The sequence below is a fragment of the Peromyscus californicus genome, unplaced genomic scaffold (genome assembly GCF_007827085.1).
Source record: "Peromyscus californicus insignis strain IS unplaced genomic scaffold, ASM782708v3 Scaffold_183__1_contigs__length_69418, whole genome shotgun sequence".
Taxonomy (NCBI): Eukaryota; Metazoa; Chordata; class Mammalia; order Rodentia; family Cricetidae; genus Peromyscus; species Peromyscus californicus.
The window spans coordinates 27,185-52,492 of record NW_026294473.1 but is presented as its reverse complement, the minus strand read 5'-3'; the positions used below and the strand labels follow the sequence as shown (position 1 = coordinate 52,492).

Genomic DNA, 25,308 nt, shown 5'->3' with positions numbered 1-25,308 from the left:
GCTGGGGACTGCCAAGACACTTCATTTATATCTTGAGAAATTATTATAGTAGTCTTATTTTGTTATGTCAGGACACTTTGCTGCCATCTACTGAAAAATTCCCTTTGTAAATGCAAACAAATTATGTCTAATATATAAACCATGTCACTACAGAAGTGTTCGTGACCTTGTGCATGGATTGCATATATACACACTTGCTATTCTCCTCTTCACTTTTGTAAATGGTATTTGGATAAGCATTCCAGATTATGCTATTGTATGGAGAAATTCATTTTCAAAAATCAAAGTTAATCCCTATAGAAAAGAGCCAGCATTTTGTTCCAAAGTTTTTGAAACATTTGTGCTCACCCTTTCCCTCACTTTTCCACCAAAAAGTATATTTTATAACAAACACACAAGTTAAATTTGCAGAAAAATAAATTAAACCAGTATTTTTGATTCATAAACAGTCAATATAAGGCCAAATTAGGGAGCACATTTTTTTATTTAAATTTTTTTTCATTTTACATACCAACCACAGTTCCCCCTCCCTTCCTTCTCCCACTTGCCCCACCATCTACTCCTCACAGGTGGTAAGGCTTCCCTTGGGGAGTCAACACAGTCTGGCATACCAAGTTGGGGTAAGACCAAGCCCCTCCTAGGGGGCACATTTTATGTATTGAAAGCAAAAACATGATTTATAGAACATATATAGTCTTTTCATTATGATTTTAAAAATTGGACCAAAATAATACACTGATTAATACACATAATTATTGCAAGATGGCAGGTCTCTACCAGAGAGCAACTCTGCTGTTCTATTTACCTGTATCTCAGAACATGGATTGAAATGTAACAGTTGACTCTCTATGCTAACCAAGTCATCTTATTGTAATGGTGATTGTAGTAACCTTTTACAAACAAAAGGAAAATTTTGGCTCATTTTCATACCTTGCACTATAGGGAAGTTCATTGACAATGGAAACTCTTTCAGGACATAGGCTTTACCACTTAGGCAAGGACCTTAGGCTCTATGATATGGTAAATTGAATGTAATTGGTTCCCATAAATTCATAGGGAGTGGCACTATTACAAGCTGTGGCCTTGTTGAAATAGGTGTGGCCTTGTTGGAGGAAGTGTGTCACTGTGGAGGTGGACTCTGATTTCTCCTATGTTCAAGATACTGCTCAGTGTTTCAGACCACTTCCTGTTGCCTGTTGGGTCAAGATGTAGCTCTTTCTCCACTCTCAGCTTTGTCCAGAACCATGTGTGTCTGCATGCCACCATGTCCCACCATGAGTATAATGGACTAAACCTCTGAAACTGTAAGCCACCCAATTAATTTTTTTCCTTTATAAGAGTTGCCCTGGTCATGGTGTATCTTCACAGCAATAGGAACCCTAACCAAGACAGATGGTTTCTTGAAACATGGAAGAAAGGACACCTTACAGTGACAAAAGCAGAATTGTCACAGTTACCAAAGGGGACACAGGAGGTATCAAAAGGTTGATGAGGTGGACATGTTGATGTGTGTATACTGTAGGCATGGAAAACCTGTCAGCTAGCTGTGATCTGAGGACACCCATGAGAACATGGTGATAACTGATACATTAAGAAGATAGTAGTCACTGATGCTGTAAGTAAAGGAGTCATAAGAGAATTCCTTGTCAGACAAAAAGATTACAGGGCCCCAAAATAAGAGGCCTAGTATTTAACTACTGGAAGAAAGGTGGGTGAAATTGTTGCAATGAAGTGACAAAGCTGGCATGGCGTTCAATGGATTAATCCACATAAACATAAAAAGACAATTAACAGAGCACAGTTTTTTAAAGACAAATAAGGTCAGTCTACAAGAGTATCAAATAAAGCCAGTCTACAAGAATATAACTTGAAATAACTCAAGAATGAATGGTACCTGCCCTAACAGAAAAATCACTCACTAGTCCAGGTTTCAGGGTGAAGTCACTTCTCAATATGTACTCTGTAGTATTTTTCCAAGTACATTGGAATATTGTTCCACACATTTCATCAGACAGTAGAGCTCTGCAGCAGACCTAGGCACTAGTGCCAGAAGCCCTGTGTACCACTTAGCGTAACTATGGCATCAGAGAGACCTGAAGTGGAAAGGAAGCCAGGGAAGGTTATAGAACTTCTCAGTCATTAAAGAAGTCAGTGGACTCCCTTCTCTGATGGACTGGTCATTGCCCAGTACTTGTTTACCAAGTGATTTGGTTTTTTCCTTTGGATTTGATTAGAACCTCTAGTATAACTTTTTAAATGTATAGTGCCACTTAATTTCTTATCAGCTGTCTTCTGTTTGCAACCAGAAGAAAGGCATTTTAGCAGAGATGGGGTAGATCTGGGTTGGGTTCTGGAATTGTGGTGTTGCTGAGGGAGGTGGTGGGACAGAGAAGGGAGAGCTGAGGAGAGAGGCCCAGAAGACAGTGTTGGGCAGAGGACACTAGAGTCTTCATTTAAAATATTCATTTTACTGAGCAATTTGATTTTTTGTTTTGAATCATGAACCTAATTAGTCTTATCAATGAAAACCAGGAGTCAAATATCAGGGTAATAACCTGAAAGATCAGAGAAGCAGAGGAGCAGTGACCAGTGACTTCTTACCTCTCCAGGTCCTCAGACCAAAAGGGGCAGAGATCCTATTTCCATCCTGCCTTATCACTTCCTTTCTTTGCCTCCTGAGTTCTGAGAGTAAAGGCATGAGTCTCCCAAGTGCTGGGATTAAAGTAATGAGCTTCCAAAGTGCTGAGATTAAAGGTGTAAACCTCCCAAATGCTGAGATTAAAGGTGTACACCACTGCCTATTATGGTCTTTGAAAAGCCTGCTCCAAAACCACACCCAGGGTATGCAAACAAAATCCACAATGTCAATAAAAACTAAACCTTTTCTATCTGAGGGGTAAGGAAGGAACACAAACATTCTAATGGTAACTTTCTTTTTACTGCATCTTGAAATCTCTTCTCTTTTGTCTTTACACAGTTCTATCTTCCTAACAGACAGTTCTGGACAATATATATGAGTTACATTTTGAGGGCCACATTACTTTATTGAATAAACAATAAGAAGTAGAGTCAAGCCAGGTGGTGGTGGCACATACTTTTAATCCCAGCACTGAGGAGGCAGAGCCAGGTGGATCTCTGTGAGTTTGAGACCAGCCTGGTCTACAGAGCAAGATCCAGGACAGGCACCAAAACTACACAGAGAAACCCTGTCTCAGAAAAAAAAATTAACAAACAAACAAACAAACAAAAAGAAGCAGAGTCATTCTGATAACACCTATGAAATCATATGGTTTCTCTCAGACTTGGAATGTTACACTGATCATACCAATGCTATGGTGAGCAAGTGGGAGGCATGTAGTGCTCGAGTGCTTCAGAGTTTCTTGAGGGACAGTGACCTTAAAAGCATCCCAGGACCTAAACATAAACAGTTAGATGGCTTAACCTTGAATCTCGTATCATAAAATTGAAATTAGGAGTTCATGCAGAGAGTTAGAATTTGTGTAGGGAGTTATGTCTTTAATGTTACCAGCCAGACTTTTGCAAGCAAAGAACTGGCACTAATGTTGCTTTATGCCTGATCTTGGTTCAACACACAACTGGGAATCTGTGCGTGTGCATTTTCTATGAAGGTTTATCTTTATGAATTCACTTGCAGGGGCAACTAGTCTACTTTGAATTTGCTCTGAGGTCTTAAATCAGCTAATTGTAGGTAATTGTCTTGAAGCCATGGAATAAAGGTCTGGCTATGAAAGTATATTTCATTCACCAAAATTAACACAGTGTAAAAAGAAGTCATCCTTCTGTTAAATCACAGTCATAATTGTGCCCAAAAAGTGTAATACACGCTACCAATAGACAGTGGGAAAAACCTCAAAGCTGTTCTTTTTAGGGAAGAATTGTAGCAGCACATAAGAATATTAGAGACAGAAGTAAAACAGCATTCATAGTCAGTAGCCCCATAAGCTTTGCTTGACAAGATTCCTCCATCAAAGAATTATTCATCTTGTGGGTTGACTTTATGAATATCAGTTGTCATCTGCTGTATAGTCTTATGGCCTCTGGCAATCACTGCCTGGCTTCTATGGTTAACTAGTGGCTAGCTCTACCTTCTTATCTCCAGGCAAGCTTTATTTGTCAGAACACAAACAAAATATCACACAACATTTTTCTGATTATGGAAGTTTTTTATAGTTGTTGCTCCTCCAACCACATGAACTCTATTGTTTCATGTCTCCTAATTTAGCCTTCAAAGGTGTAAACCAAAGCCAGAGTTTTCCCTTTGTATTATTCAGTTCTTTATTAGACCATCAGGTGTTTTACACAGGGACAGTAACACAGATTCACAGAGTTAAAAAATGCAGCATAAACAAAAGTAACACACCTTAAAATAATATTCTACACAGGTGTGTGCTTGGGTGTGTTGGCCCAAAGTGTTGACATGGGGTTGATTCTCTTTACTTAAATAAAAATTTTAACTTATGGTTATTTTGTGGGGATATGGTGGTGGTTATGTGTTTTGTGTGTGTACAGGTGTGCATATGCCACAGTGTGAGTGTGCCACAGCATACATGTGGAGATCAGAGGACAATTTTAAGAGTTGGCAATTGCTGTGGCAGGGTTGATCAGGGTTTTTTTTTTTTTTTTTTTTTTTTTTTTAGAAATATTGGAGACTTTGGACTAAAAAAGCAGTTGAATTCTGTTAAGTGGGACTTAATGGGCCGTCTTCTTAGGATCTTGGAAGACAGTAGTACTGAGAACAGTGTGGAATATGTAGGCCCAAATCAAGAGGTTTCAGAAGGGAACAATATTAGCACGTGGGCTAGAGACTATTTTTGTGATATCTCGGCAAAGAGTGTGGCTGCTTTTTGTCCTTTTCCTAAGATTCTGTCTGAGGCTAAATTGAAGCATTTTGGACTAGTTGTTTGGCAGAGGAGTTTCAAGACAGCCTAATATTGATTCTGTCATGTGGTTATTAGTAATCACTTTGAGGCAGATCTACAATGAAAAAGAGCAAGTGGGGCAAAGAGAAATGAAAATTGTACAGTTTGAGGAGAAAAGGAACACCAGGAAATTTAAACCAGGAGTCCTGGTTTGTGCTGAAAGAGATAAGGAGAAATGGAATAAAGGAAAATACAGTAAAGGGTAAAGCTGAGACCCCACCCAGCTAATCTTGCAATTTGTGAAAAGAACAGGTCTACAAAACAATCTATTCCTAAAGAGCAACAGCAAAGGAAAACTGATGGCAGATGTAATTAAAGGATTGGCCAGGCTCCATCCAAGCAGGCAAAGGACTTGGCCTCATCAGCTACCTGGTTAAAGAGGATATAGGAATAAAGTGTTTATGAATCTTCCTTCATGGTTAAGGAAAGCTGCTGAGGCCAGGTATTATTTCATTTTGAGAAATCTCTGTTCAGTTCCATAGCCAACTTTTATTGGGCTTTTGCAGGTTTTTTTGTATATTCTAGATGTTGTAACAAAACTTTTAAATTTTGTGAGGTCCCATTGTTAAGTGTTCTTTTTTATTATTTTTATTTTTAAATGAAGTAGAATTACATCACCTTCCTCTCTTTCATTCCTACAGCCCCTTCCAGGAACCCTTCCTTGAATCCTCCCATGTTCTTTCCAAATAGCACAGGAGAGGAAGGGTAAATAATATGAAGGATGCCTGAAAAAGACATAGGGAATTTTATATATATATATCTAAATTTACATATAATACTTAAAACTGTATGTGTATATGTGAATATATAGTTTAAATGAAGTTATGCCACTTGAGCTGACAATGTTTTTCCCAAGAGCCATAGACTATCTAACAAAAAACCTTGTGTCTTAGTTGATGTTCTATTGCTGTGAAGAGAGACACCATGACCAAGGTAACTCTTACAAAAGAAAGCAGTTAATTCAGGCCTTGCTTATAGTTTCAGAGGTTTAGTCCATTATCATGATGGTAGTACTCATGCTGCTGGAGCAGTAGCTGAGAACTACATCCTGATCCACAGGCCAACAGAGGAAAGAGAGGGTGGGGGGGGGGACTGGGCCTTGCACAATTTTTTTGAAAACCTCAGAGCTCACTCTCAGTGACATACTTCCTCCAACAAGGCCACTTCTACTCCAGTAAAGTGACATCCCCCTAATCCTTGTAATCCTTTCAAAAAATTTTACTCCCTGGTGACTAAGCATTCAAATATGAGTCTGGGGGCCCATTTTATTCAAACCACCACATTCCACTTCCTGGCTTATAGTCACATAATAATGCAAAATGCATTTAGTCCAACTTCAAAAATGCCCATAGTCTTGCGGTCTCAGCAGTGTTTAAAAGTTCAAAGTTTAAAGTCTCTTAACTGTAACCCCCTATAAAATCAAAATAAAAAAAACAGATCATATACTTCCAACATATAATGGCACAGAACATACATTATCATTCCAAATGGGAGGAAAGGGAGCACAGTGAGGAAATACTGGACCAAAGCAAGACTGAAAACCAGCAGAGCAAACTTGAAATTCTGGATCTCTATGTCTGACATCAGAGTGCTCTTCAGATCTCCAATCTTTTGAGATTTGTTTACTGCAACATACTTTCTCTCTCTTGGGCTGGTTCCACACTTGGTCTTCAGCCCTCCTTGGCAGGTATACCACTGGTCCAGCTTCTCCAACATCTTGGAGTCTCCAATGAAATCCAGGCTTCAACTTCACAGCTTCACACAATGGCCTCCCTGGGGCTCCATGCAGAGACACCTCTGACACATGCTTGGCCTCAGCAGCTTTCCTTAGCCATGAAAAGAGATTCCACAACCCTTTTCTTGTATCTTTGACTCTAAAGCCAGAACCCTGTAGATGAAGCTGCCAAGTTCTGCTGTTTGGTGGGGCTGGAACTTGCCCTTCCCTCCTTTTTCAATTACATTTACATCAGCTTTCTGTTGTTGATGGTTTCCTTCATTGTTTAAGCTTTCCTTTTAATTCCTTTTTACAAGTTGGAAGTTTATCTGGGTTGGGTCTTGCCCCAAGGTCATTCTCTTTATTCCATTTAGCTTCAGGCATTTTTTTTTAAAACTTTTAAATCTCCTTTAAGCAGTGGATTTAGCTCCATTACACTTCCTGGTTCTTTTTAGCCTTAAACTATACATTTTCTATTTCTCTTTGTCCAGCTTGCTCCTTTTCATTATAGATCTGTGTAAGAGTTGTAGGGTCCAGAAATACAGGAATAAGATAGGAATATAGCAATAAGATAGCATCTGCTCAGGCTCCCAAAGCCCAAGAACCTGCAGGTCCCTGTTTCAGATGTGGTCAGGGGGCCACTGGGCCTGGGTCTGTCCAAACCCTTGAGAATCATTCTGATCATGCCCACAGTGCCATCAAGAGGGACATTGGACCTCTGACTGTCCTCATGTCCTTTGTGGCATGAGGACATCAAGCCCAGATGACCTTCCAGTCAACCTCCTAGGTCTGGCTGTGGACGACTGAGGGGCCCGGGCTGCCTTGGCCCGACCACCACCGTCTCAGACAGGTACCCTGTAGTGCAGCCATCACAGCACCACCATCATCCATTTCTCTTCTTCTCGACTCTGGGGCCACCTTTTTGGACCTGAGAGATTTTTGGGTACCCACCTCTCCTTCTCATTCCTCTATTGTTGGAGAAGGGAGACAGCTTTCCCAGTCTCACCAAACCCCATCACTTAGCTGTATTTTTAGGAGTATTCTCCTCATCCATCCCATCCTAGTGGTACCAACTTGTCCCATTCCCTTTCGTGGAAGGGATCTCTTGATAAAGTAGGGCCCCCTATTTCTTTTGCTCCCCCTATCTGCTTGACCCCAGGGTCGTCAGCTATCCCCCTTCTCCTTGTCTTCCGAACCACACACCTTTTCCCTTACCAGCTTCCCAGGTGTATCCATGGGTATGGGACACCCAACACCCCGACAGACAAACATCACCCCCCTGTCATTCAATTATAAAACCCTTTCACTCTCATCCAGGGAAAACACAAGACATAGCCCACCTGCCTGATTTGGGAAGTTTTGTCTGTCTGTTTTCTGTGTGCAGATGGGTCTGTTTTCTGATGTATCCATAAGTTTTGTTGTAAGCATGGAACCGAGACAGAAATCGGTCAGGCTCAGGTGGATGTATGAATGATGGTGGCCACCTCATGTTTTATTTCTGACTGGTCTTCTTTGAGTGTGTGAGCTTTCTGTGTTGATTGGTTTTGTTTTTGCTTTCTTTGCTGCTGCCAACCGCCAGTCACCACTGCTAAGGCTGTTGGTTAAACAGCACTACTTGTGGTTGGCCGCTGCCCGTGGCAGCCATGCTGGCAGAGGAGAGTGCTGATTGGAAGAATCACAAGCCATGGTTACCTTTTTAGAGCTTTATTGGGAGTGGGGGGAGAGAGAGGGAGAGAGAGGGAGAGAGAGGGAGAGAGAGAGAGAGAGAGAGAGAGAGAGAGAGAGAGAGAGAGAGAGAACAGATGGAAGGAGAGAGCGGAAAGAGAAGGGGAAAAGGGACGCACAGAGGGCCCGCTCGCTTTTTAGGCTGGGACGCCATCGCAGGCTGGTGACGTAATTAAGGACAGAATCCTTACAAAGGCTGCTTGCTAAGGCTGCTTTGATGGCCAGAGCTCAAAATTCATCTCTGTGCTTTCTGGTCACTGGATTCAGTTTATGAAAGAAAGGATTTAAAAATAATGCTTGTTTAATAAGGTATTAAAGCTATACCTCCATGCATTTGTATACAAGAATGTACCTCTGGCTGCAGCCAAACGTCTTACACACAAATCAAAGAAGTTAACTTTTGGGTCACCTATTACTGTCTTCTCTCCTCATCACCCGTCCCACCTTCTAACATACAAGGCTCTCCAGACACCCCTCCCTTCCTGAGTTCTCTCTCTTCAGGTAGAATTGGCAGAGGATGCCACACTTATGTTTCAGCCATGCTCAGGTCTCAATATTTCAAAATGACTAAAGTTGCTGGTTTGACTCTCTTAAGGCATGTATGGTTCATTTTTGTTTCTGCTGGCTTCTGCCATCAATCATACTTGGTTCCAAATTCTAGAGTCTGCTTTTTTAGCTAACCCTTCCCTCCACCTTTGCATCCTTCTCTTAATCCTACTAGTCATGCCCTGCCTGTAGGGTGAAAAGGGTCAAGGAAAAACAACCTGACCCTGACTTAGAAACAGGGATTGAAATCTCACCAATCCCTGATGTCCCTGAACACAGAATCCCACCAATCCCTGAGGTCCCTGAGCACAGAATCCCACCAACCCTTGATGTCTCTGAGCACAGAATCCCACCAATCCCTGAGGTCCCTGAGCACAGAATCCCACCAATCCCTGAGGTCCCTGAGCACAGAATCCCACCAATCCTTGATGTCTCTGAGCACAGAATCCCACCAATCCCTGAGGTCCCTGAGCACAGAATCCCACCAATCCCTGAGCATGAAATGTCACCAATATCCGAGCTTGCCCCAGAATCAGACCACCAAAATCACCTAATCCCAGGCACCCTGGAAAGCTCTCCTCCATTCCCCCCCAAGAACCCTATATAAGGTCTGTACCCTGTTCAGTTTGCTGCTGTTTCTCACCGGAGGCAGCCACCCTTCTGGGTTCTTCCTTCCCAATAAATCTCTTGAGTGAGGTTTAGTGTGTGGTGTGACATTTTCACCAGAGTGAAGCCCAGCTATGTATAACAACTTTTGCTTGGAGCCACAGCAGAGTGGAGTGGAACTGTAATACTTTCTTGCTGGGGAAATCTTCCCTTAGCGAGCAGAGTTGTTACACTCTAGGGGACCTGAACAGAGCTGTAACCACTTCACTGGGGAAACCCCTCCCTGCCAGGGCAGAGTTGTTACATTGGGGAAACCTTTCCCTGGAGCAGGGCTGAAGCTGCCATGCTTACAGTGACTTTGTGGTACTCCTTGGCTCCCGACTGCCAGGATATCTTTCCATCTGAGCTGCAATGCTTACACTGCCTTATAAATTTGTCTAGATTTCTTCAACAACAGATCCAAAAGATGTCTAACCAGACTTTTAATCAGTTGCTATTACAGGGTTACTGCCCCCCAGCTATGGAGCCAGAGGCCAGATTATATCCTGATGGTGAAGGTCAAGTTCACCCCAAGGACTTCGATACCACCAATCAACAGGGAGTAATCTAGAGATAACATTGCCTCCTTTCCCAATCCCTGATTATTTATCAATAGCAAGCAAAAAAAAGGAGTGAATGTAAGCCCCTGGAGGCTTGTGAGTGGCCAGGCTCTGCTCCTGAGGACCTCCAACTGCCAGGCTCCACATACAGAACATTCTAACCATCATGAGGGCTGGACCCAGCCCCTTCAGAAGCAGGTGACCAAGCTACATCCTACAGAGTAAAAAAGAAAGACGTGAAAACCCACCAATCCCTGGCCTTGCCCCAAGCTCAGGATTTGAAATCCCACCAATCCCCACCCTGAAAAGCTCCACCCCCCAAGAAATGCTACATGAACCCCTGATTTCTCCTCAGTTCTCTGCTGTTTCTCACCTGAGCAGAGGCAGCCACCCTCCTGGGTTTTTCCCTCCCAATAAATTGTTTGTTTGAGTTTGTTGTTTTGTTGTGCTGTGTGACTTTGTGGCATTCCTTGGCTCCCAACTGCCAGGATACCTTTCCCTTCAGTGTTGTAACACTTGCCCCGCCCCCCGCAGAGGTGTAACACTCCTTTTGGTAAAGCCTTTCCCCTCAGAGCTTACACTAGTCCTCAACTACCTGGAGAGCACCGTCTAATACTAACACTTCATCAAGAAAGCTCATATAAGGGTGAGATCTCAACAATTATTGTAGAGGACTCCAAAGATGAGAACCAGACAAATAGGCATGCTCCCGCACTGGACAGGATGGCGGGGTTCCTGTCCGGCCACCCCTCCGCAGCACTGGTTCTGCCCGCTCCGACATCTGGTGAGCCTGGGGTTTCAGGTGGAGAGATATTCAGACACACATTACTGAATATCTGATACACATTTTTCAAAGAGAAGCTGGAAACCAGTGGTAGACAGACTAAGTGTAGTACATACGCACTGTTAAAAGAAACTGGAGACTTTCTCAGTTAAGAGTTGTTCTGCTTAGCTGGGCATAGTGGCACTCAGGAGGCAGAGGCAGGCAGATCTCTGTGAGTTCAAGGCCAGCCTGGCCTACACAGTGAATTCCAGAGCAATCAGGGATATGGAGAGAGAGAGAGAGAGAGAGAGAGAGAGAGAGAGAGAGAGAGAGAGAGAGAGAGAGAGAGAGAGAGAGAGAGAGAGAGAGAGAGAGAAAGAGAGACCCTGTCTCAAACAAACAAACGAACGAACGAATGCACACACACACACACACACACACACACACACACACACACACACACACACACAAAGTTGTTCTGTGTGAGAATGCAAACAAGCCTTTTGCTTAAAAGGACATTTAACCTGAAATATGTCTAAAGTTGATTTCATTCCTACAGGGCCAGTTTAAGACACTGTGTGAGGCACTACTGTGTATGGTTTAAAAATCATTACATTTTATATCTGTGTAAACCTTTCAAAGAATACTTTTTTTTTAATAAGTAAGAAAAAGAAACTGGGTTTCTTTGAACTCAAGATAGACCCCCCCCCCCACGCCACTCAGCCACAAAATGAAGCTCGACTTTAAAATGTCCAAAGAAATGCAGATAACAAAATTGTTATTAATTAAGAGTAACCCTGGACCATAGGATATTAATTACATCATTTGCTTTTCTGCGTTCCCCAATGACTCTCTCCGACTGCTTGCTTGCTATCTGGAGTGTAATTAAGTATTCGGTTGTTGTGAACCTTCAGAGGAAATAAAAAAGTGTCATATGTACTAGGGATACACTAAAAAGAAAACATTGAGTTAAGGGTGCTTTGACAATACCGTATCGATCATATTATACGTGGTTTACATGCTTGGTTGTTCTTGACAGCCCGGCTACAGTTTGCTCCCAACACTCCAGCGCTTGTACCTATAGGTGCCACAGCAACCGCTCTGGGTCGGTTTGTAGAGGACAGTGTCCTCCTGACAGTCGCCGGTATGGAAAAACAAACAAAACCCAAACCAAACCAAACCCCAAAACCAAGCTCCTAGGTGGGTGCTACGTTGTAAGCGAGGTAACCATACTGTGTGCCTGCCTCCGTCACAGTGGCCGTGACGTCACGACCTTCGAAGGCGGTTGCATCCGGTTTGGGTCGGTTGCCCTGAAGACCGATACACAGAGGAACGGATCCTAGTGCAGGCAGGGAGGTGGCGGAGGTCCTGTTATCTGCGGACCAGCTGCGCCTGGCGGACCAGCTACACCATGAGCCAGCGGCAGGTGCTGCAAGGTATGGTCAGGGCGGGCGGGCGGGCGGGCACTCGGGAGGGTTGGCGCCGCGGGCCACCGGACGGCTCCACCGGGTCTCTCTCCTCAGTGTTCGAACAGTACCAGAAAGCCCGGACGCAATTCGTGCAGATGGTGGCGGAGCTGGCGACCAGACCCCAAAACATCGAGACGCTGCAGAATGCAGGTGAGCCTGCACCCCAAGTGTTGCCCGCCGTCCTCAGCTCATGCCCTGTTGGCTCTTACGGCCACATTGGCCTGGCCTAACTTGAGCTGTCCCTAATTTCTCATGCCCTCCGACCCGCCACCTCACCCTTAATTCCTCCTTGATCTCTTATCCCTTGAGCCCTGGCCCTCCCAGTCAGTCCCTGACTCCTATCTGCTATACCTCTGCCCCTCAGCTGGATCCCTTGCTTGATGAGTTTTTTGTTTTGTTTTGTTTTGTTTTATTTTGTGCCTGGGGAACCAGAGGAGACATCTCCAAGTTCCTCCTGTACAATCTCAGTCCCCTTAGGGGGTCTTAGTGATGAGGCCAAGAGGGTGTAAGGGCTTGGTGTTTTTATTTCCATTTTCACTGAAATCAGGCAGGTTGTCAGGATGATTCAAAGCAGTATAAACTGCCTGGAAGTCATTTTGCATAGATGTTAATCTACCCTAATCAGACCCACTTTACCCATGAGCCCTGTGCATTCCGATGTCCTAGTCCCTGCCAGGCACTCCTGTGGTTGATAGAGGTACGTCTTCCTCACACAGGAATCTGAACCCTGCCATTTCTGCAAGACTGGCTGTTAGCAGCCCCACAGCATAGGGACCACAGGCACCTGCCACCACGCCGTCTTTTTGTGGGTGCTGGGGACCCAAACCAGGTCTTTAAGTTAGCTCAGCAAGTAACTCAGTAAGCCATTTCCTCGCTCCCTCTTGCCATCTTTTGACCTTCTTAGGCTTCCTTACAATAGAGAAATTCCAGACAGATTCAGTAGTGCTTTTGGTCTTATTTAGGGAAAAAGGAATGTTATGTTCCTAGATCTGAAGTAGGTAAAGACCTGGTTTTGTAAAATCCTTATGAAGCTCTAGTTCTACTCCTTAGATTGAGAAAGTGTGGGAGAAGTGAGGCAGGGAAAGGGGGAAGTAAGTAGAGGGGGAGAGAGAGCGAAGGAGGGGACAGAAAGAGGAAGAGGGGACCTGGAGAAAGGACAGGGAGAAGAAGAGGCAGGGGGTGAAGGGGGAGAGGGACGGGGAGTGTCACTTGCCAGATCAAACATGAGCCACTAACTGAACCGTGAGATTGCTGTCACTATTTTGTCCTAAAAAATCCTTCTGTTTATAAGGATATCTTTTTTTCAATGATTTATTCTTTTTTTTTTCATTTTACATATCAACCACAGTTCCTTCTCCCCCCCTCCTCTTGCCCCTCCCCCTCCCCCCCACCACCATCCACTCCTGAGAAAGGGTAAGGCCTCCCATGGGGAGTCAACAAAGCCTGGCATATCAAGGCAGGACCAAGCCCCTCCCCACTGCATCAAGGCTGAGCAAGGGATCTCGACATAGGGAATGGGCTCCAAAAAGCCAGTTCATGCATCAGGGATAGATCCTGGTCCCATTGCCGGGCCCCACACACAGACCATGCTGCACAACTGTCACCCACATTCAGAGGGCCTAGTTCGGTCCCATGTAGGCTCCCTAGCTGTTAGTCTAGAGTTGGTGAGCTTCCACGAGCTTGGTTCAGTTGTCTCTGTAGATTTCCCCATCATGATCTTGACCCCTCTTGCTCATTTAATCCCTCCTCCCTCTCTTCCACTGGACTCCCAGAGCTCCGCCCAGTGCTTAGCTGTGGATCTCTGCATCTGCTTCCATCAGTTACTGGATGAGGGTTCTATGATGACAATTAGTGTAATCACCAATCTGATTACAGGACAAAGCCAGTTCAGGCACCCTCTCCACTATTGCTAGGAGTCTTAGCTGGGGTCATCTTTGTGGGTTCCTGGGATTTTCCCTAGCACCAGGTTTCTCCCTAACCTCATGATGGTTCCCCCTATCAAGATAACTCTTTCATTGCTCTCCCTCTCCGACCCTACCCCAACTCAACATTCTCAATGATTTAATTTTATTTCATGTGCATTGGTGTTTTGCCTGCATGTGTATCTGTATGTGGATGTTGGATCCCCTGGAACTGGAGTTATAGATAATTGTGAGCTGCCATGTGGGTGCTGGGACTTGAACCCTGGTTCTCTGGAAGAGCAGCCAGTGCTGAGCCATCTCTCCAGCCTCCTTATAAGGTATCTTTAAAACTAACTTACACACCCCTGTACCTTTCTGGTCCTTCTTTTGTCCCTGGGATTTTGGTGTTTTTTTCTCAGATATTTTCATTGGTAGAGCAGGTGAGGGAAGCAATGAGAATTGAGAAAGGATTTTTTATCTTTATTTTTAAAAATTTGAGAGAAGTATAGATTCATGTGCTCTTTACCATCCATTTAACTTCCTCTAGTGACATATGTCAAAATTTTATTATTACAATTATGATGCTGATATTGACAGAAATTTATTAATTTCATCCACATTTCCCCAGTCACACTATCTTCCGTGTATTTCATTCTAAGTAACTTTATCTCATGTGTATTCACCATCATTACACTCAGATCAGCATGCAGGACTCTTGCATTGTTCTTTGCAGTCACACCTGCTACCCTCCTTCTGTCCCCAGCTCTGGTAACCACTGAACTAGCACCAATTTATAAGATGTTGTCATTAAAAAAATTGATTGTTTTGGGGCTTGAGAGATGGCTCAGCCATGAAAAGCTTGTACTGCTCTTTCTGAGGACTGGAGTTTGATTCCCAGCACCAGATCAAAGGGCTAACAACCACCCATTACTCTAGCTCCAGGAGATGTGTGTGTATGTGCACAGGTGTGTTGTTGGTTGTTTTTTTACTCTTTTGGGGGGCCTGACACCCAGCTCCCAAAAAAATCACACATAGAGGCTTATTCCTAATTATGAATGTCTGGCCTTAGCTTGGCTTGTTGCTTGCCAGCTTTTCTTAACTTTAAATTATCCTGTCTACCTTTTGCCTCTAGGCTTTTATTTTTATCCTATATACCTTTCTTTATTTCTTACTCCATGTCTGGCTGTGTAGCTTGGCGGCTGGGCGGCTGGGTGGCTGGGTGGCTGGGTGGCTGGCCCCTAGAGTCCTCCTCCTTCCTCTCTCATTCCTTCCTCTTCTCCTCCCAGATTTCTCCCTCTATATATTCTCTCTTCCTGTCAGCCCTGCCTATCCTTTCTCCTGCCTTGCTATTGGCCATTCAGTTCTTTATTAGACCATCAGGTGTTTTACACAGGGACAGTAACACAGATTCACAGAGTTAAAAAATGCAACATAAACAAAAGTAACACACCTTAAAATAATATTCTACACAGGTGTGTGCTTGGGTGTGTTGGCCCAAAGTGTTGACATGGGGTTGATTCTCTTTACTTAAATAAAAATTTTAACTTATGGTTATTTTGTGGGGATATGGTGGTGGTTATGTGTTTTGTGTGTGTACAGGTGTGCATATGCCACAGTGTGAGTGTGCCACAGCATACATGTGGAGATCAGAGGACAACTTTAAGAGTTGGCAATTGCTGTGGCAGGCTTGATCAGGGTTTTTTTTTTTTTTTTAGAAATATTGGAGACTTTGGACTAAAAAAGCAGTTGAATTCTGTTAAGTGGGACTTAATGGGCCATCTTCTTAGGATCTTGGAAGACAGTAGTACTGAGAACAGTGTGGAATATGTAGGCCCAAATCAAGAGGTTTCAGAAGGGAACAATATTAGCACGTGGGCTAGAGACTATTTTTGTGATATCTCGGCAAAGAGTGTGGCTGCTTTTTGTCCTTTTCCTAAGATTCTGTCTGAGGCTAAATTGAAGCATTTTGGACTAGTTGTTTGGCAGAGGAGTTTCAAGACAGCCTAATATTGATTCTGTCATGTGGTTATTAGTAATCACTTTTAGGCAGATCTACAATGAAAAAGAGCAAGTGGGGCAAAGAGAAATGAAAATTGTACAGTTTGAGGAGAAAAGGAACACCAGGAAATTTAAACCAGGAGTCCTGGTTTGTGCTGAAAGAGATAAGGAGAAATGGAATAAAGGAAAATACAGTAAAGGGTAAAGCTGAGACCCCACCCAGCTAATCTTGCAATTTGTGAAAAGAACAGGTCTACAAAACAATCTATTCCTAAAGAGCAACAGCAAAGGAAAACTGATGGCAGATGTAATTAAAGGATTGGCCAGGCTCCATCCAAGCAGGCAAAGGACTTGGCCTCATCAGCTACCTGGTTAAAGAGGATATAGGAATAAAGTGTTTATGAATCTTCCTTCATGGTTAAGGAAAGCTGCTGAGGCCAGGTATTATTTCATTTTGAGAAATCTCTGTTCAGTTCCATAGCCAACTTTTATTGGGCTTTTGCAGGTTTTTTTGTATATTCTAGATGTTGTAACAAAACTTTTAAATTTTGTGAGGTCCCATTGTTAAGTGTTCTTTTTTATTATTTTTATTTTTAAATGAAGTAGAATTACATCACCTTCCTCTCTCTCTTTCATTCCTACAGCCCCTTCCAGGAACCCTTCCTTGAATCCTCCCATGTTCTTCCCAAATAGCCTCTTTTTCTTTGATTATTATTATTATTACGTGTATCTATGTATGTGTTTCTCAAAAATATATTAATACAACCTGCTGAGTCTGTTTTTGTTGTTTGTGTGTATGTGGTTTCAGGGCTGACAACTCTGCATGGGACAACAAGTAAGGGAAGAGGCTAATTCTTCTCTCAGCAGTCAGTTGTCTTGTCTAGGAGTGGGACCCTTCAAAATGTTCTCTCTTCCGTATTTACATGTCTACTGATATTATAATTTTTATGATCCTGTTTAAGCATCCATTTCTAAGAGTGACTGTTGCACAGCAGATTTTCTGGTATTTAGGTTCTTTCAGTCTTTCCATCCCCTTTTCTACAACATTCCCAAGTCATACAGGAGCCATAATGTACATGTATCAGTTGAGTGGACCTTAAGTCCAATTAGACAGCTCTTGGTTACCACTACCATGTGAGTGCCACTCATTGCACCTTTATGGCCCCTGGGTGTTGCAGCTGAGTAGGACTGTTTAATTGCTTCCCTACCTTAGCAGCTTGCATAGTATTTTCTGGAATAGTATAGTTTCTGCAATTGCATAGTATCATGGAAGCTAGACTTCAGGAAAGATGCTTTCAAATCAGATCCAGCTTGAACTATCAGAGTCCTATATCCCAAGTGTTCAGTGTCTGTAGCAATAGGGACCCACCCTCAACCCCTGAGAGGCAATCAAGGGCTGCATAAGTAGTCTCTACTGCTTTTAGAGTCACTAGGATTATTCTGACCAACCATTTGGAAGCATGTTTCTTTTTTGATCTATATGGTTCTTGTGGGAAGCCCAACTGCCTTAGTTCACACACACACACACACACACACACACACACACACACACACACACACGTATCATGTATAAATTTAGGTAAATATAAAATAATATGATTCCCTGAGGCTTTATCAAACAACCTTGGTGTCATTTTTTTCCTTGTTCCCCCTCCATCTTTATTGACACCTCCTTCCTCCTACCTAATTGAAGATCTCTCCCATTTTCCCATTTTCCACTTCATATCACCTATATCCTGCTAGTCTCATATCAAACCTCTCCCACCATCCATGTATGATCCCTTCATATTTTCCTGGTTTCTGTGGCTACTCCATGTTGTATACTCACATCTGAGGATTTGTGGTTAGGAACCACTGATGAGCAAGAATATGCAGTCTTTGTCTTCCTGGGTCTGGGTTACCTACTTAATATATTTTTAGGTCCAATTATTTACCTGAAAATTTCATGATTTCATTTTCTTTACAGTTGAATAGTATTCCAGTGTTTATAAATACCACATTTTATTACCCATTCATCTGTTGAAGGACAGTTAGCTTGTTTCCATTTCCTTGCTACTGTGAACATGGCTGAGCAAGCATCTGTGGAATAGGGTGTTGAGTGCTTTGGGCACCTGCCAAGAAATAGTATAGCTGGGTCATATGATAGATTTATTTTTAGCTTTTCGAGGATTCTCCATTTTGATTTGCAGAGTGACTGCACCAATTTGCATTTCTACCAACAATGAATAAGGTTTCTCCTTTCCCCACAACCATACTGGTATTTGTTTTCAGGATATTAGCCATGCTGAGTGGGGTGAGATGAAATCTGAAAGTTGCTTTAATTTGCATTTCCTTAATTGCTAAGTGGTCTGAGTGTGACAATGAGCAAAGCTTGAACAAAAGACCTCAAAGCCCACCTCCACAGGGACACACTTCCTCCAACAAGGCCACACCCACTCCAACAAGGCCACACCTCCTATAGTGCCACTCCCTTTGGGGACCATTTTCTTTCAAACCATCACATTCCACTTCCTGGCCCCCAACGGCTTGTAGCCATATCATAATGCAAAAATGCATTTAGTCCAACTTCAGAAGTCCTCAAAGTCTGTCACAGCTTCAACAGTGTGGTCCAAAGTGTTGGTTATGTGGCAGCCATGGTTACCTTTCTAGAGCTTTATTGGGAGAGCGGGAGAGAGAGAGAGAGAGAGAGAGAGAGAGAGAGAGAGAGAGAGAGAGAGAGAGAGAGAGGAGAGAGAGAAAGAGAGAGAGAGAGAGAGAAAGAGAGATACAGAAGGAGAGAGTGTGGAAAGAGAGGGCACAGAGAGGGCACGCCTGCTTTTTAGGCTGGGATGCTGTTGCAGGCTGGTGATGTAATTAAGGACATAATCCTTACATCCCAGACTTCCTCTTATTATAAAAAAAAGCAGGTAGATGGAAATAGGGGCGTTATTTCTCTCAAAAACTACTTCCAGGTGACTATTGGACTTTGGTTGGCTCTTGGAGGAATGGGGAAGGGGAGTCTTCCGAGGTAGACAGGCATTGTGGGATACTGTCTGCCATCTGTTGTTCTGGAGACATGTATCCTTCTTGGCTGTGGCTGGGAACCTTCTGTCTGACAAGATGCTGGTGACACAGAAAAAAAGCTTAGAGAGAAAAGAGTCATTATTATTTTATGTTGGCACTTATCTGAGGTAGATCCGGCCTGTCCAGATGGATTTAAGCTGGTTTCTGGAGCTTGGGAAGAATTTTGAAACATGTTAAGTTTTATCAGAGACAGATTATTTTAAAGCATCTGTTTCCTTTATTAGTTCGGCATCCAGGAGACAAGTGATCAATTGTTAAAATCATCTCATAGTAATAGATGTTTTTAAAGTCTCTTCTGAGATTCATGCAATCTCTTAACTGTAATCCCCTATAAAATCATAATAAAAAGCAGATCACGCACTTCTAACATACAATGGCACAGGATATACATTACCCTTCTAAAACACAGGGAAAGGAGCACAGTGAGGAAATACTGGACCAAAGAAAGAATGAAAACCAGCTGGGCAAACTCCAAACTCGTCATCTCCATGTCTGATGTCAAAGAACTCTACAGATCTCCAGTTCCTTTCAGCTTTGTTGACTGCAACCTATTTCTTTGTGTTGGGTGGGTCCACTCCATTAGCAGCTCTCCTCAGCAGGTGTCCCATGGCTCTGGCATCTCCAACACCTTGGGCTTCACCTTCACAGCTTCATGCAATGGCCTCTCTAGGCCTACATTCAGAGACACCCCTGGCACATGCCTGACCTCAGCAGCTTTTCTTAGGTACAGAGGCAAATTCCATAATCTGTTTCTTCTATTCAGAACCATGTGGTCAAAGCTGCCAAATTCTTCTGCTTGCTGGGGCTGGAACATGGTCCTCCTCATTCGATTACGTCTTTACCAGCTTTCTGTTTTTGATTGTTACCTTCACTGCCTAAGCTTGGCTGTCCTTAAACTTGCTCTTTGACCAGGATGACCTCAAACTCAGAGATTCATCAACCTTTGCCTTCTGCATGCTGGGATAAAAGTGTGCACCAAAACACCTGGCTCTAAGCTTTTCTTTAATTCCTTTTCACAGGTTGGAAACTTAGCTGGGTGGGATCTTGCCCTGAGATCACCACTCCCTTTATTCCATTTCTTAATGTGTTTACTTCCTTGAATACAGGACTTTACTCCATTATACTTCCTGGTGTCCCTTTTTTCCTCAAAATTTACATTTTGTGATTTTCCCTGCTCAGCTTGCTCCTTTTCATTATAAACCTTCATTAGAGTTATAACTAATAACCACATGACAGAGTCTATACTAGGCTGTTTTGAGATTCCTTCTGCCAATGGAAGAAATCCAAATTCTCCAGTTTAGCCTCAGGCAGACTTTTCAGATGAGGGCAAAAAGCAGCCACTTTCTTCACCAAAATATCACTTATACTTGGGTCTTCTATTTTGTTCCATTGGTCTTCATGTCTGTTTTTGTCCCAGTGCCATATTGTTTTTAATTACTCTAGCTCTGTAATATATCTGGAAGTTTCCAATAGCAATCCCTCCAGTATTCTTACTCAGGATTGCTTTGGCTATCCATGGTCTTTTCTGTTTCCATATGAATTTCAGGATAGTTTTTTTCCCCTCTTTTTGTAAGTAATGTATTTTGGTCAAGATTGCATTGAATTTTAGTGTTTTTTGGTAGGATGGTCATTTTTACAACCTTAATTCTGCTAATTCATGAGTATGGGATGCCTTTTCATTTTCTAGTGTCTTTCTCCATCTTTTTCTTCAGAATAATGATTTTATATATTATAACAGTGATTATGGTGATATACCTATTGTGTTTTTAATTCTATGATGAGTATTATGAAATCCTATTATATATCATACTTCTTTTTCTCAGTGAGTTTACTTGTAGCTAATACACATACTTTTCATGAATATGAGACCCTTGCAAAATGGCCCTCTAGCTTCCTCAATTCTGCGATTGATCTTGATAAAATGTGTAATAAACTGTTAATTCAATTGGACTAGGGGACAACAACAAATGGAAGATTTTACTGGCTAGGAGGGACCTTAAATGAGCCTGGGAATATTACAAGTTACAAAGACTGGTGTAGGTGGCCCCTGTTCCCCTCCTGACCACTAAGAGCTGGAAATTGCACTATATACACTTCAATCTTTTTTTGTATTCTCCATGATGGTGCATGCCATTACCCAACATAGTTGTTTACTTTCTGAATAAGAGATGTAAATTCTTATCTAACTTCATAGCATTTAAAAATTTTATGTTAATTTCTATATTTTATTTTTTTTGGAATTTTCTACATATTTTGATCGTATTCACCCTTCCTCCACCAACTTTTCCTAGATTGATCCCACTTCCCTTCTCTCCAAACTTTGCCTTTTTCCCCTATAAAGACTAATTTGTGTTGCCCAAATATTCTTGGACATGTAGTCTTTCATTGGAGTATGGTATACTTATCAGGGTCTATACTCTTAGAGAAAACTTACCCTTACTCCCCCAGAAGCTAAGAATTATGACTAGTCCTTGGCTTTGGGTGGAACTGCATGCCCAGTACTCCTTTCCATACTGGAATTTGGTCTGGTTTGGGCTTACAAAGGTCTTGTGCATATTGCAACAACCACTTTAAGTTCATATGGGTAGCTGCTCTTTTGTGTCAAGAAGAGACTGTTTCCTTGTAGTTGCCCACCTCTGGCTTTTATGACCTTTCTGCTTCCTCTTCTTCAAAGATCTTTCAGCCTTTGGAGGATGGAGTGCAGTATGCATTTTCCATTTAGGTGTAAACGTTCTTAGTCCTTAATTTTCTCCACCTTGGCCAGTGTTGGTCTGTGTTGGCCACTTTGATTAGAAGCTTCTCTGATGAGAACTGAGAGATGCCTTAGTCTATGGATATAATGGTAAGCCATTAGGAGTTAATTTAGTATTATGCCCATTTAGCAGAATAGTAGTAAATTTCTCCAAGGGTCTATAATCTGTCTCACCACAGCTTCTTGGCCCAGTAATGGTGCCAGGTATGGGTTTGATCTTGTGGAGTGGGTCTTAAATGCAATAGGAGAGCCATTGGTTATTCTGATGATGTTCATACTATTACACCAGTAGGTATGTCTTATCAGACAAATCATTATTTAGTTCACAGGGTTATCATCTGGATAAGATTTGATGATTACTTTCCCCCTGCATTAGTGTATACAGCTCTTCAGTACTATGACAGCTAGCCAATAGAGATGGAGCTTCCAGGTGAGAACTAGATTGATTTCTCCATGTTCTATGACTCAAGTATGTGTAGTCTTCAGCAGTAAAGTTTTATTATCAAGTTCTGAAGGGTAATAAACAGCATTGACAATATCCTATAATGTCTGGGGTGTCATTGGGACTGAACTGGTCAACAACTCCATGAAAAATAACCCATTCCTGGGATTGGGCTTTTTTCTTAGCCTCTGGTATCTGTTAGTAGGGGCACTATTACCCTATTATAAGGTAACTCCATTTAAATTATTTGTATGTGTATATAGAGAAATGTTTTAAGAAGGTTCTACAGTAGTAGGTTTCCATATGGTTTTTGAAGTTTTTAGTGTTATTTATCCCTCTCACTTTCCCTCTTCTACCCTGCTTCTCCATCTGTCACTCCAATTTATCTTTCTGTTCTACAGTTCTCCTTAGCTCTTTATTACATTCTTTATTCTGTCTCTTGAAAGCCCTTCCCTAAGGGCCCTTAGTAATTCCTGACCTCTGTTGGTATTTTGGAAAAAATACACATATCTAAACCTTCAAAGCTAATGTTCACAAATGAGTGAAAACATTCAATATTTGTTTTTCTGGGTCTGGGTCACCTCACTAAGAATGATTGTTTCCAACTCCATTTACCTGCAAATTTCATAACTTCAGTTTTTAATAGTTAATATTCCATTATATAAATATACCACACTTTCATCATCTATTCAATTGATAGACATAGAGGCTGTTTCCATTTTCTGGCTATTGTGATTAGAGGAATAATGAACCTGTCTGCACAAATATCTTTTTTTTTTTTTTTTTTTGGTTTTTCGAGACAGGGTTTCTCTGTGTAGCTTGGCGCCTCTCCTGGAACTCACTTGGTAGCCCAGGCTGGCCTCGAACTCACAGAGATCCGCCTGGCTCTGCCTCCCGAGTGCTGGGATTAAAGGCGTGCGCCACCACTGCCCGGCCACAAATATCTTTGTAGTAAGATACAGAGTCCTTTGGGTATATACCCAAAAGTAGTTTAGCCTGATCATGTGGGTAGCTCTATTCTCAGCTTTTTGTGGAATCTCTGTATTGATTTTCATAGTGACTGTACCAGTTTTCACTCGTATTAGCAGTGAACGAGTTTCTCTTTCCCTGTATCAATGTCAGCATTTGTCATTGTTTCTTTTAGAACTTAGCTATTCTGACTGAGGTAAGAGGAACTCTCAACTTAGTTTAAATTTGCATTCCCCGAATGACTTAGAATGTTAAATATTTAAAAAATGTTAGACAGTTGTATTTTATCTTCTGAGAACTCTGTTCACTTCCATGCCCCACATTTTAATTGGATTGTTTTCTTGATGTTTAACTCTTTGAGTTTGTTATACATTCTAGATACTAACCCCCTGTCCAATTATAGCTGGTGAAGGTTTTTCCCTCTGTAGGTTTCATTTCACTTAAGTGATGATGTCTTTTTATGTACAGAAATATTTTAGTTTCATGAGGTCCCATTTATTGTTATTAATGCCCATGCCATCAGTGTCCTGTTCAGAAAGTCCTTTCCTGTGTTAGTGAGTTCAAGTGTATTCCCTGCTTTCTCCTCTAGCAGATTTAAGGTATTCAGTCTTACATTGAGGTTCTTGATCCTTTTGTAATTGAGTATTTTCAGAGTGAGAGATTAGGATAGTTTCATTCTTTCACATGCAGCTAACTAGTTTTTACCCGCAGCACTTGTTAAAGATGCTGTCTTGAAGGTTCCTCTAGTCCTTCTTGGAGATCACTTTTAGCATTTTCATCAGTCCTTTGTAACTGAACCAACCTGCAGAACCTCTCTCTACCCAAAGCTACCTCACTAGGGGATTTTCATCCTCCTTCCTGTCCCCCATTTCTGTCTCTCTACCTTACCCTTCATCTTGCTGCAGCCTTCTCACAGGAGCCCCTCCTTCCATTCCATCACAATCCCCTGGGAACTCTGCCTCTTGGTGGAGACTGAGGTTCTCCCTGGTTTTTTTCTCACTTCCTCTTTCAACCTTTCTTTCTAGCTTATCTCTATTCTTTTATGAGTCCTTTCCAACCACAAAGCAATTGTCAACTAGGTATCCCACAGCTACCACACTTGACTGGGATGCAGGAATCCCACAGCTACCACACTTGGCTAGGACTCAGATTGACCAACAGCAGTCAAAGAACAGAATACCAATCCAACAAAGATGAACTCAGGTGTCTACACCAAGAAACACCCCAATCACCAGAACTCCAGATGCCTACATCCCAGCATAAAAACACAAACCATGAACAACCAAGATGATGTACCTCCTCTAAAAGTCAGGAACCCAATTGTGTTAAGGCCCTAAGACAAGTAATTTAGCTGAAGAGCAAGATACGGACTTCAGAACAGCAGTTATGAATATGTTAAAGACTTAAAGAGGATGTGAATAAATGCCTTAATAAAGATGAAGACACAAACAGTTGAATGAATTTATGAAAATAATTCAAGACCTGAAAGTAGAATTTAACAAAGAAATAGACTCACCAAAGAAAACTTAAACTGAAATAAAACTGGAAGTGAAAAACTCATGTTGTCAAACAGAAATCTGAAAGGTGAGCCTTACTAACAGATAATAAGACCTGAAAGAGAGAATGTCAGGTCTTGAAGACAAGCTAGAAATGGAAAGCTCAGTCAAGAGAATGTTAAATCTAAGAAAGTCCAAGTCTAGTGTGGCCTCCCCTGCTGCATCACACATGATCTATAGGCTTTCATCAGAAACCTCTCTACCTTATTCTCCACCACACAGGACCCTTCCACACAATATCACAACTTTCCATCCATCCATATCT

The 25,308-nt window shown here is 42.2% G+C and overlaps 1 protein-coding gene across 1 annotated transcript in view; it reads left to right on the top strand.

Annotated features, from left to right (window-relative positions):
* Positions 1 to 11,976: 11,976 nt before the first annotated feature.
* Positions 11,977 to 25,308, top strand: part of LOC128113170 (sperm-associated antigen 6-like) — a gene marked incomplete at its 3' end in the record, with an annotated part of 34,152 nt that continues 20,820 nt past the window's right edge. Inside the window, exons 1-2 of the mRNA XM_052742773.1 lie at positions 11,977 to 12,329; positions 12,417 to 12,512. Of these exons, the coding sequence (XP_052598733.1) occupies positions 12,305 to 12,329; positions 12,417 to 12,512 (121 nt within the window). The remainder of the gene's footprint in view (positions 12,330 to 12,416; positions 12,513 to 25,308) is intronic.